This window comes from Cervus canadensis, chromosome 24 (genome assembly GCF_019320065.1).
Source record: "Cervus canadensis isolate Bull #8, Minnesota chromosome 24, ASM1932006v1, whole genome shotgun sequence".
NCBI lineage: Eukaryota > Metazoa > Chordata > Mammalia > Artiodactyla > Cervidae > Cervus > Cervus canadensis.
The window spans coordinates 49,247,876-49,260,487 of record NC_057409.1 but is presented as its reverse complement, the minus strand read 5'-3'; the positions used below and the strand labels follow the sequence as shown (position 1 = coordinate 49,260,487).

The following is a 12,612-nucleotide window of genomic DNA, read 5'->3' as shown; positions in this document are numbered from 1 at the left end:
GACTGAAGCGACTTAGCAGCAGCAGCAGCAGCAACCTTCATGATGACAATCAACCCTTAAGTGTTAACACAATTGTTGACCCAGTAACTTCAAGGACTTGTAAACTTAATGTCACATTTGTATTGGATTGGTCAAAAATTCATTCGAGTTTTTCATAAGATCTTATAGAAAAACCCAAGTGATTTTTTTTTTTTTTTTTGCCAATCCAATAGTTCACTACGTACTTGCCCAGAGATTGTGAGCTTCCTATGGACAGAAATATATTCTATGAAAGTCAGGATCTGCCCGATGAGAGAGCTCATACTTATTGCTTTATTCTCACTCATATCTCCTTTTTAGGACAAGAACAAGAGCAGTGAACCAACACAAGGCACCCAGTTTACAGTTCAGGGTGTTGCTGCGTCACAAAGAGTTAACCAGTTTCAGCCATCTGGACATAGTATCCAATCACATAGCTTTCTACTTTCTGTGAAATGTAAACAGCATTAAGATTACCATTCTTTTTCTTTTTCTTAGAAGTTTCAATAAACACAAGTTGTCACTTTGGCCAGTTTCCCTAAAGATACTCTCATACTCTTCCATAAGTGAGCAGAGCAAATTCATGCAGAGCATCAGAAGAGCAGGAGGAGGAAATAAAAGGTGACTGGGAAAAAAAAAAAAAAAAAGCTGGGGGTGAATCAGGATAATATATTCATTTCCATCTCATTATAATACAAACTTAGAGTTTCATTGGATAATTTGTCCCAAATGGAAGTAACCACAGTTCTCCAATATTAGCATTATATAATGTATTAATCAGCTTGGGAAGCCATAAAAAATACCACAGACTGCCTTAACAGAAATTTATTTTCTAACGTCTCTGGAGGCTGGAAGTTCAAGATCAAGGTGCTGGCAGAGGTCTCTGTCCTCGGTTTGCAGAAAACACAGACCTCTTGCTGGGTCCTCAGGTGGCCTTTGCTCTGCACATATATTCATGCTATCTCTCCCTCTTCTTAGGAGGACACCATTCTCACTGGATAAGGGTTCTACCCTTATGACCTTATTTAACCTTAGCCATCACTTTGAAGACTCTGTCTCCAGATATAATAACTTAGTGGGTTATATCTTCAACATATGATTTCATAGTGGGTGAGGGGACAGAATTCATGTTATAATATTAATTATATTGGGGAAGAAATGAGACCAAAAGAATAGTGCAATATCTTAGATGCAACAAACTAATAAAAAGGGGATGCTATTAATAAGAAACTAAAGGAAGTGAGAGTGAAATTAGAAACAAAACTTATATTTAAAATTTCATTCTGTTACACACTTTAGAAATATATTTAAGGTTGGGGGATTATGTGAGCATTAGACAGCATTATGGAAGGAAAGTTATGACCAACCTAGATAGCATATTAAAAAGCAGAGACATTACTTTGCCAACAAAGGTCCGTCTAGTCAAGGCTATGGTTTTTCCAGTGGTCATGTACGGATGTGAGAGTTGGACTGTGAAGAAAGCTGAGTGCCGAAGAATTGATGCTTTTGAACTGTGGTGTTTGAGAAGACTCTTGAGAGTCCCTTGGACTGCAAGGAGATCCAACCTAAAGGAGATCAGTCCTGGGTGTTCATTGGAAGGACTGATGAAACTCCAATACTTTGGCCACCTCATGCAAAGAGTTGACTCATTGGAAAAGACCCTGATGCTGGGAGGGATTGGGGGCAGGAGGAGAAGGGGACAACAGAGGATGAGATGGCTGGATGGCATCACTGACTCGATGGACATGGGTTTGGTCTCTGGGAGTTGGTCATGGACAGAGAGGCCTGGCGTGCTGCAATTCATGGGGTCACAAAGAGTCAGACACGACTGAGCGACTGAACTGACTGACTGACTGATGCTTCCGCAGCTGCAATGGACTGTGCAGAAGCATGGCCAAGAGGAGCTATCCCTCGCCCAAGGTCAGGAGTGGCAGCTGAGAGGAGCAACCCCACGTCCAAGGAGCGGCGGCTGCATGGGTGCAGGAGGGCCAAGAGGAGCTACCCCACGTCTGAGGTCAGAGGCAGCAGCAGAGAGAGGCGACCCCACTCCCGAGGTCAGAGGCAGTGGCCCAGAGGAGCTACTCCACGTTCAAGGTCAGGAGGGGCGGCCGTGAGAAGCTACACCTTGTACAAGGTAAGGAGCAGCGGCTGCGCTCTGCTGGAGCAGCCGTGAAGAGACACCCCATGTCCAAGGTAAGAGAAACCCAAGTAAGACGGTAGGTGTTGCGAGAGGGCATCAAAGTGCAGATACATTGAAACCATAATCACAGAAAACTAGCCAATCTGATCACAGGACCACAGCTTGTCTAACTCAGTGAAACTAAGCCATGCCGCGTGGGGCCACCCAAGACAGACGGGTCATGGTGGAGAGGTCTGACAGAATGTGGTCCACTGAAGAAGGGAATGGCAAACCACTTCAGTATTCTTGCCTTGAGAACCCCATGAACAGTATGAGAAGGCAAAATGGTAGGATACTGAAAGAGGAACTCCCCAGGTCGGTAAGTGCCCAGTATGCTACTGGAGATCAGTGAGGAAATAACTCCAGAAAGAATGAAGGGATGGAGCCAAAGCAAAAACAATACCCAGTTGTGGATGGGGCTGGTGATAGAAGCAAAGTCCTACGCTGTAAAGAGCAATATTGCATAGGAACCTGGAATGTTAGGTCCATGAATCAAGGCAAATTGGAAGCGGTACAACAGGAGATGGCAAGAGTGAACATTGACATTTTAGAATCAGCAAACTAAAATGGACTGGAATGGGTGAATTTAACTCAGATGACCATTATATCTACTACTGTGGGCAGGAATCCCTTAGAAGAAATGGAGTAGCCATCACGGTCAACAAGAGTCCGAAATGCAGTACTTGGATGCAATCCCAAAAACAACAGAATGATCTCTGTTCATTTCCAAGACAAACCATTCAGTATCACAGTAATCCAAGTCTATGCCCCAACCAGTAACGCTGAAGAAGCTGAAGTTGAACAGTTCTATGAAGACCTACAAGACCTTTTAGAACTAATACCCAAAAAAGATGTCCTTTTCATTATAGGGGACTGGAATGCAAAAGTAGGAAGTCAAGAAACACCTGGGGTAACAGGCAAATTTGGCCTTGGAGTACAGAATGAAGCAGGGCAAAGGCTGATAAGAGTTTTGCCAAGAGAACATGCTGGTCATAGCAAACACCCACTTTCAACAACACAAGAGAAGACTCATCACATGGACATCACCTGATGGTCAACACTGAAATCAGACTGATTATATTCTTTGCAGCCAGAGATGGAAAAGCTCTAAACAGTCAGCAAAAACAAGACCGGGAGCTGACTGTGGCTCATATCATGAACTCCTTACTGCCAAATTCAGACTTAAACTGAAGAAAGTAGGGAAAGCCACTAGACCATTCAGGTATGACCTAAATCAAATCCCTTATGAATATACAATGGAAGTGAGAAATAGATTTAAGGGACTAGATCTGATAGACAGAGTGCCTGATGAACTATGGAAGGAGGTTCGTGACATTTTACAGGAGACAGGGATCAAGACCATCCCCATGGAAAAGAAATGCAAAAAAGCAAAATGGCTGTCTGAGGGGGCCTTACAAATAGCTGTGAAAAGAAGGGAAGAGAAAAGCAAAGGAGAAAGGAAAGATATTTCCATTTGAATGCAGAGTTCCAAAGAATAGCAAGAAGAGACAAGAAAGCCTTCCTCAGTGATCAGTGCAAAGAAATAGAGGAAAACAATAGAATGGGAAAGACTAGAGATCTCTTCAAGAAAATCAGTTACACCAAGGGAACATTTCATGCAAAGATGGGCTCAATAAAGGACAGAAATGGTATGGACCTAACAGAAGCAGAAGATATTAAGAAGAGGTGGAAAGAATACACAGAAGAACTGTACAAAAACGATCTTCACGACCCAGATAATCATGATGGTGTGATCACTCACCTAGTGCTAGACATCCTGGAATGTGAAGTCAAGTGGGCCTTAGAAAGCATCACTATGAACAAAGCTAGCGGAGGTGATGGAATTCCAGTTGAGCTATTTCAAATCCTGAAAGATGATGCTGTGAAAGTGCTGCACTCAATATGCCAGCAAATTTGGAAAACTCAGCAGTGGCCACGGGACCGGAAAAGGTCAGTTTTCATTCCAATCCCAAAGAAAGGTAATGCCAAAGAATGCTCAAATTACTGCACAATTGCACTTATCTCACACACTAGCAAAGTAATGCTCAAAATTCTCCAAGCCAGGTTTCAGCAATATGTGAACCGTGAACTTCCACATGTTCAAGCTGGTTTTAGAAAAGGCAGAGGAACCAGAGATCAAATTGCCAACATCCACTGGATCATCGAAAAAGCAAGAGAGTTCCAAAAAAAACATCTATTTCTGCTTTATTGACTATGCCAAAGCCTTTGACTGTGTGAATCACAACAAAGTGTGGAAAATTCTGAAAGAGATGGGAATACCACACCACCTGACCTGCCTCTTGAGAAACCTATATGCAGGTCAGGAAGCAACAGTTAGAACTGGACATGGAACAACAGACTGGTTCCAAATAGGAAAAGGAGTATGTCAAGGATGTATATTGTCAGCCTGCCTATTTAACTTATATTCAGAGTACATCATGAGAAACGCTGGCTGGAAGAAACATAAGCTGGAATCAAGATTGCTGGGAGAAATATCAATAACCTCAGATATGTAGATGACACCACCCTTATGGCAGAAAGTGAAGAGGAGCTAAAAAGTCTCTTGAGGAAAGTGAAAGAGAAGAGTGAAAAAGTTGGCTTAAAGCTCAACATTCAGAAAACTAAGATCATGGCATCTGGTCCCATCACTTCATGAAAAATAGACGGGGAAACAGTGGAAACAGTGTCAGACTTTATTTTGGGGGCTCCAAAATTACTGCAGATGGTGACTGCAGCCATGAAATTAAAAGACGCTTACTCCTTGGAAGGAAAGTTATGACCAACCTAGATAGCATATTAAAAAGCAGAGACATTACTTTGCCAACAAAGGTCCATCTAGTCAAGGCTATGGTTTTTCCAGTGGTCATGTATGGATGTGAGAGTTGGACTGTGAAGAAGGCTGAGCGCCCAAGAATTGATGCTTTTGAACTGTGGTGTTGGAGAAGACTCTTGAGAGTTCCTTGGACTACAGGAAGATCCAACCAGTCAATTCTACAAGAGATCAGTCCTGGGTATTCATTGGAAGGACTGATGCTGAAGCTGAAACTCCAGTACTTTGGCCACCTCATGTGAAGAGTTGACTCATTGGAAAAGACCCTGATGCTGGGAGGGATTGGAGGAAGGAGGAGAAGGGGATGACAAAGCATGAGATGGATGGATGGCATCACTGACTCCACGGACATGAGTCTGAGTAAACTCCGGGAGTTGGTGATGGACAGGGAGGCCTGGTGTGCTGCACCTCATGGGGTCGCAAAGAGTTGGACACAACTGAGCGACTGAACTGAACTGAACTGAAAGAAACTAAAATGACTCACTCTTCTGTTGCTTCCACATTTTTTAGGTACAATTCCATGTTTGTGCTGTTTCTTCGTCCAAAATGTACCTCTTCCCATCCTCTCTTGTTCAAGTACTACCTACATTTCATGGCAAACTCAAATGCTATCAGTCCACAAAGCCTGTCTTGATATCTTTTCTCATGGAACTTCTTTAGCCATTCATCTATATTACATGTATGTACTTTCACAAAATGATAATATTTTATTATGGTAATTCTATAATTTATTAGCTGCATCACTCAACTAAATTATATATCCTGAGGGAGGAACCACACTGACTCTTCTTTATCCTCTTTTCCTAAATCAAATAAAGTTTGCAGGTGATAATCCACTGAAGTGGCAACAGCAAAAAAAAAAAAAAATCTGACAAAGACCATACAAGTTAACTCATTCTAAACATGGACAGTTTATAAGAGATTACTCCTGAATGAAGAATACTGGTCCAAAGAACACCATCTCAAAATCAGAAAAAAGGACTTCTGGTGGTGACCAAATTTGGCGAAGTTCATTAGAGCCTATCTCTGTCACTGATCACACTGAAGACAGTAGGATAAAATACAAAAACCAACAATTCGCAGATTCTAAAAAGTAAGCAATAAGAAGTGAATGGAAGAAAAGTCAGCGCTTGAGGGATGACCAGCAAGGGAGTGGTGACTTTCGTGTATGTGTGTGTGTGTGTGTTTTCTCTGTCTTCTGGTTTTGACCTGAGCATAGGCCTGATGCAGGGAACCATGCAGCAGGCACAGGTAGCAAAACTCAAAACAGAAGACTGAGAAAATAAGAACGTGTGAGCCAGACAGCACTGAGGGGATCTCTGTTCTCTCTGCCCTGCCCGCAGGTCCACCCCGCCACATTACAGCATCGCCACGGCAGAGCAGTGCTGCTGCAACCACCTAAACCCTGAGTGAAATCTCTCTCTGGACAGAAGAGCTGGAAAAGGGACCTCTGTTGTGCACAGAGTCTGAGGGGCGTCATAACCTGCTCGGGCTGCTCTAACAGGATTCAATCCAAAATTACTCAATATACAAAGAACCAGAATGTGACTAATTCTGAAAGAAACAGATGCTAGAATTATCAGGAAAAAACCCTCTAAAGCAGTTATCATAACAACACTTCATTTGGTAAAGGTGAATACTTTTAAAAACAAATGGAAAGAGGTATTTTAGCAGATAAATAGAAAGTGCGACAAGAACCAAATGAAAATTTTAGAACTGAAAAGGATAATATCTGAAATAAAAATTTCACTGTAAGAACTCAATAGTAGACAATCAGTGAACTTGATGACCTATGAATAAAAATTATCCAATTTGAATAATAAAAAGGATAGTAAAAAAAGAAACAGAGTCTCAAAGACTTGTGAGAAAATATTAAAAGGTTTAACGTTCATGTCATTTGGGCCAGAAGGAAGAAAGAGACTGGTGTGGAAAACATATTTGAAAAAACTGTTGAAACTTTCCTAAGTTCAGTGAAACATGTAAATTCACAGCTTCACGAAACTCAATTCTGAAAAGGAGAGACTAAAAAACCAAAAACCCCCCACACACATCCAGCCTCATTATAATCAAACTGCTGAGAACCAAAGATTTGAAAAAACATATTTTTAAAGCATCAGAGAGTAATGATATATTACATTTAGATGACAATTATTCAAAAGACTGCAGATTTTGTATCAGAAATCATGGAACCAGAACACAGTAGAACATATTTAAAGTGTTGAAAGAAAAGAACTGTCAATCCAGCATTCCATGTCCACCGAAAATATCCTTCAAGAGTAAAGGCAAAATGAAGATGTTCTCAAAAGTATGGGCCAGCAGATCTGCTCTAAACAGACGCTAATGCTAAAGTTCTTCACCCTTAGGGGATATGATGCTACAGTGAGTTTTAGAAATAAAGGAGGAGCAAAAATGGTAAATAGAACAGGCTATTTCCCCCTCTTTAGTTCTTTCAAATGTATATGGATACTAAGGCAAAACACTGAGTGTGTGTGGAGGGGCAGTTTCGACGCACGTAAAACATACGACTATGGTGGCATAATCAGGGGACGGGGAGGGCACTTGTACAGTTACTAGGCGTCTACGTCTTAACTGAAGTGGTAAAACGTCTCTAGATAGATTGCGAAAATGTGTACTGAAAAATAATGCAAAGTATTATAGTTAAAAATTGATAAATTAAAATGGGATACTAAAAATGGTGATCATTCAAATATTCTAAAATAACAAGAAATGGGGAAGAGGGCAACAAAAATCAGATGTAAAAACAGAAAAATAATAATCTGTTACATCTAATTTCAATTATATCAACCACACCATGGTTGGATGGCATCATCAACTCAATGGACATGAGTTTGAGAAAACTCTGAGAGATATTGAAGGACAGGGAAGCCTGGTGTGCTTCAGTCCATGGGGTCACAAAGAGTCAGACACGACTTGGTGACTGAACAACATGATGATATATGTAGTATGCATGGAAGGAAGGAATTCAGATATATAGCAGTGGTGTATTTCAAAGGATTAAAATTCTAATTTTAGGATTAGTTTCCTAAATTATCAACTCCTCCCTCAGCTGCGATAGTATATGAAAAGTATCTAACACAAAATCAGGTCTTTGGTAAGTGCTCTGTATTAGATATTATTATCAAGTAAGTATCTCTGGGGAAGGAAGAAGACACTGGCAAGGAAGACTTATCTGATACTTCAAAATGATCAAGCATGCGTGCTCACTCCCTCAGTTGTGTCCGAATCTTTGCGACCCTTTACGGGCTGTAGCCTGCCAGGCTCTTCTGTCCAAGAAATTTTCCAGGCAAGAATACTGGAGCCTGCTGTCATTTCTATTACAGGAAATCTTCCCAGGGATAAAAACCTGTGTCTCCTACACTGGCAGATGTCGGTTCTTTACCATTGAGTCACCTGGGAGGCCCTCAACATGATCACCTTAACCTATTTCCTGAAACCTCTCAGTAAAAGATTACCAAAATCATTGACCAAAACCAAGAATGAAAAACGTTACTATTTCCTTCTTAGTAAGGTTTCTACCATTACTTCTTTCTAATAATACACTTTTACAAACAAATAGCGAACACATAGGGGTTATGGCTTATTAAAACTATTTTCTACCTCCTGAAATGGGAGTTCATCTTGAAAAATAATCACTGAAAGATTTGGAATCTTAAAAGTGGAAATATTCATCAACAGTTTCAGTATTATTGAAATACGACTGGACCTAAAAGAAAGGGTATTTATTTGCTAGAAACTAACAGGTATGTTATTCTCCACTGAATATATAACAGTTATAAGAATAGGTTTAGATGTCCTTCTAGGTAGACCAAAGGTATATAAATCGCAAATCAAAATAATAAATCCATAACTACTACTACATGGGACATGATCAATTATTTTCACAACTGTTTGGGAAGAGCAAAGGTTTTTTTCTGAGAGGGAAACAGCAGCAGCAGCGGCAACAACAACAACTGGACTATTATTGAGGCTGAAGATAATTGGTCCAGCTGGACAAGGTAAAATGTAGACTTCTTTATTTTTCTACTGAAATTTTTAAAATGAAATTTTATTATCATTGTTACTTGCACAATGTTACATTTTGACTTCTGCAGCATGCTCACCACCAAAGGATTAGTCTCCATTCATCACCAAACCTTTGATGCCCTTTGCCTGTCTCACCTTCCCCTCACACCCCTTCCTCTCTGGTACACACTTTGCTCTCTGTATCCATGTGTTCACTTATTTTGTTTATTATTTATCTACTTACTTATTTAATATTTCACATAGGAGTGAAAACATACAGTATTTGTCTTTTCCCATCTGACTTATTTCACTTAGCATAGTACCCTCAAGGTCCATCCATGTTGTTACAAGTGGCAAGATTTCATCTTTTTTATGGCTGAGTAGTATTTCCTGGGAAAGTTTAGTCCTTTTACAATAGTCCATAAATAAATGCTATAAAAATCCATATGTCAGGATCATTTGCTGAACAGTTAAGCAATTTGTTCACTATAATTTAAATTTGTAGAATAAGTTTCATAAATATTACTCATAAAAACTTAATAATAACTGGTTTTTACCCATAGTGGCTAATTATATTTTAAAAATTTACATGCCTCAACCATTTTTACTTTCAGTTCAGTTCAGTCGCTCAGTCATGTCCGACTCTTTGTGACCCCATGAATCGCAGCACGCCAGGCCTCCCTGTCCATCACCAACTCCCGGAGTTTACTCAAACTCATGCCCATTGAGTCAGTGATGCCATCCAGCCATCTCATCCTCTGTCGTCCCCTTCTCCTCCTGCCCCCAATCCCTCCCAGCATCAGGGTCTTTTCCAATGAGTCAACTCTTCGCATGAGGTGGCCATCGTACTGGAGTTTCAGCTTCAGCATCAGTCCTTCCAATGAACACCCAGGACTGATCTCCTTTAGGATGGACTGGTTGGATCTCCTTGCAGTCCAAGGGACTCTCAAGAGTCTTCTCCAACACCACAGTTCAAAAGCATCAATTCTTTAGCACTCAGCTTTCTTCACAGTCCAACTCTCACATCCGTACATGACCACTGGAAAAACCATAGCCTTGACTAGACGGACCTTTGTTGGCAAAGTAATGTCTCTGCTTTTTAATATGCTATCTAGGTTGGTCATAACTTTCCTTCCAAGGAGTAAGCATCTTCTAATTAAGTACTATCATATCAAGTATTTTTTCAGTAGTAAACTAACAACTAATCAAAACATGTAACACAAAACTGAATGTTTCCTACTGATGGTTTACCTGTGCTATTGCTAACATGCTAAAACCTCCAAGACGACTGGCCCAGTGATAGAAGACCCTTCATAATGTGACCTTGATAATAACACAATTAATAATTGTCCCCACAGTAGGGCAGAGTGAAGTCCTTGGCTTCTGAAAGGCAAGACCCTGAGGAAAGGTAAGGTTGGATGAGCCTCCAGTATCCTCCCAACTTCACCTCCATGGGTTTTATCTACTAACCATGGATTCTAGGAATAGCACCACTTTTTGAAAAGCCCCAATCAGTCCAAGACCCAGAAATGTATCCATACCACTGAAGGTGGTCCCACACCCAGCAGAACTAAGACATCAATCATCACCACAAACTTACCCCTGCATGTTTCATTAACCTACAATAACAAAACCCTGTGTTCTATGAGAATAAAGATTTGGGACTTCACTTACGGCAGGGTTTTGCTCTATTTGCTAAAAATTGATTAAAAATTACACAAGAGTCATCTGAGGTTTTTAGTTTAATTACTACTGTCTCCAATACTCAACTGCTCCAACATTAATTAGAGAAGGATGTGCTCATCCATATTTAATTTAACTAATTAAGCAAATTTTTTCAATACTATAAAAGTTTACTAGCTACATTAAAAAAGGTATACAGATAAGTAAATCTACTGATTGACAGAGAACATTTATGAGAAAAACATTTTCCTTACATTATGATGATCCCGTTATCAATAGAAAATGAGTCAGAAGGTAATCCAGCAATATTCCAGGCTCGAATTGTCACTGCTTCTCCCAGGATATTCATAAGGGAATAATCTTCAGAGCAGGGGATATCTCTTCTTTTGCACAAATTGGTCCACTCCTTGATTTGGTTCTTTGAGACATACACAGAGAGATATAAAAATGAGGCTGGAGGCTACCAAAAAAATATTTTGTAAAATCCTCAATCATACTTTGAGCCAACAAACCATGGTTGAAACTACCTTAAAATTGATTTGTGTTCATCATATTTTGAAGTAAAATTGTAATTCAGAAACTCTACTATGTATTCAAATGAAAATTCTATCTACTGTTAAGATAATATTTAGATAGATCACTTACTAGTGAATTCAGAACTCCATATATGGAAAAAATAATTGCCAATTATGATTCTAAAGCTTCATTTGACCAAGTAGATGGAGGTTACCATGTTTTTCTATATATTTCCTTTAAGTTATGACTATCAGTATCACTATAATACTATGGTATAAAAGTAAATCCAATGTGAACCAGCAGGGGACACAGAAAACATGTGTCTGGCTCTCACTTATTCTGGGGAAGGGACTACAGCAAGGCTCTTAGGCACCAATAAGAATCAGGGCACACACCGGGATTCTGGATACCCCACCTGGGGCACAGTGTGCTAGGATGCTCAGGAATACAAAATGGTGCATCAAGCTTGGGTTCATACTCAGAAAATCAGAAATCAAGGTCCAATATGAGGTTACAGATCAAAGAGTTCAGAAATAGTGGAAGACATGACTGGAGAGAAAATAGGTTAGAAAGGGGCATATATATGCAGTATTGAAACCAGTCCATGGGCAAATGAGGATGCTGCGCGTGCCAGGTGTGTGCCTAGCTGAGAGGCCATGGTGGGCACTAGCATCTCCCTCGGGCTCCTGCTGAGTAGACTGGGCCGATATTCCTTTGACACATGAAAAGGCTATGACGGTTTGGGGACAACTGATGCCTTTTACCACCTTGCTTACCCGGTCATTCCCTAGAATGGCCCACAACTGCGTCTGTGTGACGTTCTCTCAAGAGTCAATTCAGATTATGCACCTTTGGCAGGAATATCGACGAAATGATACTGTGTTCTCACTGCAGCCCATCCATGGCACAGAATTTCACATTGTCCCTTTATAGATGATAGTTTTATTTTGATTAAAGTGTTTCCTGCCAGGCTTTTGTGTCATAGTTACATGACCTTAGGTATGATTAAACTTTCTTGGATGGTGGGACACAACATAAAGTCACTCCTTAGATGAGAGGCAGAACTCCATCACTCAAAGCTCCAAATGAGAGAAAGCTGCCCCACAGGAGACTACACCTGGACACAGGGAAATGGTGAGCGGGAACTGTAGGGGGCAGTCTGCAAACGTCAAGCAGAGTGGGGTGGAGGGGGCCAGGTTTCCTGGGCCCCCTGAGAACTGGTCTCTTGAGTAGTCCCACAGGCACTGGGAAGCAGGGACTAGGTATCTGCGGGGGTCTCTGGAGGTTGTGAAAGTGAAAGTCACTCAGTCGTGTCCGACTGTTTGTGAGTCCATGGATGATACAGTCCACGGAATTCTCCAGG

At 40.7% G+C, this 12,612-nt stretch overlaps 1 protein-coding gene across 1 annotated transcript in view; it reads right to left on the bottom strand.

Annotated features, from left to right (window-relative positions):
- Positions 1-12,612, bottom strand: part of DNAH7 (dynein axonemal heavy chain 7) — a 251,585-nt gene that overhangs the window by 69,136 nt on the left and 169,837 nt on the right. The window contains exon 47 of the mRNA XM_043444898.1: positions 10,988-11,151. Within this exon, the coding sequence (XP_043300833.1) occupies positions 10,988-11,151 (164 nt within the window). The remainder of the gene's footprint in view (positions 1-10,987; positions 11,152-12,612) is intronic.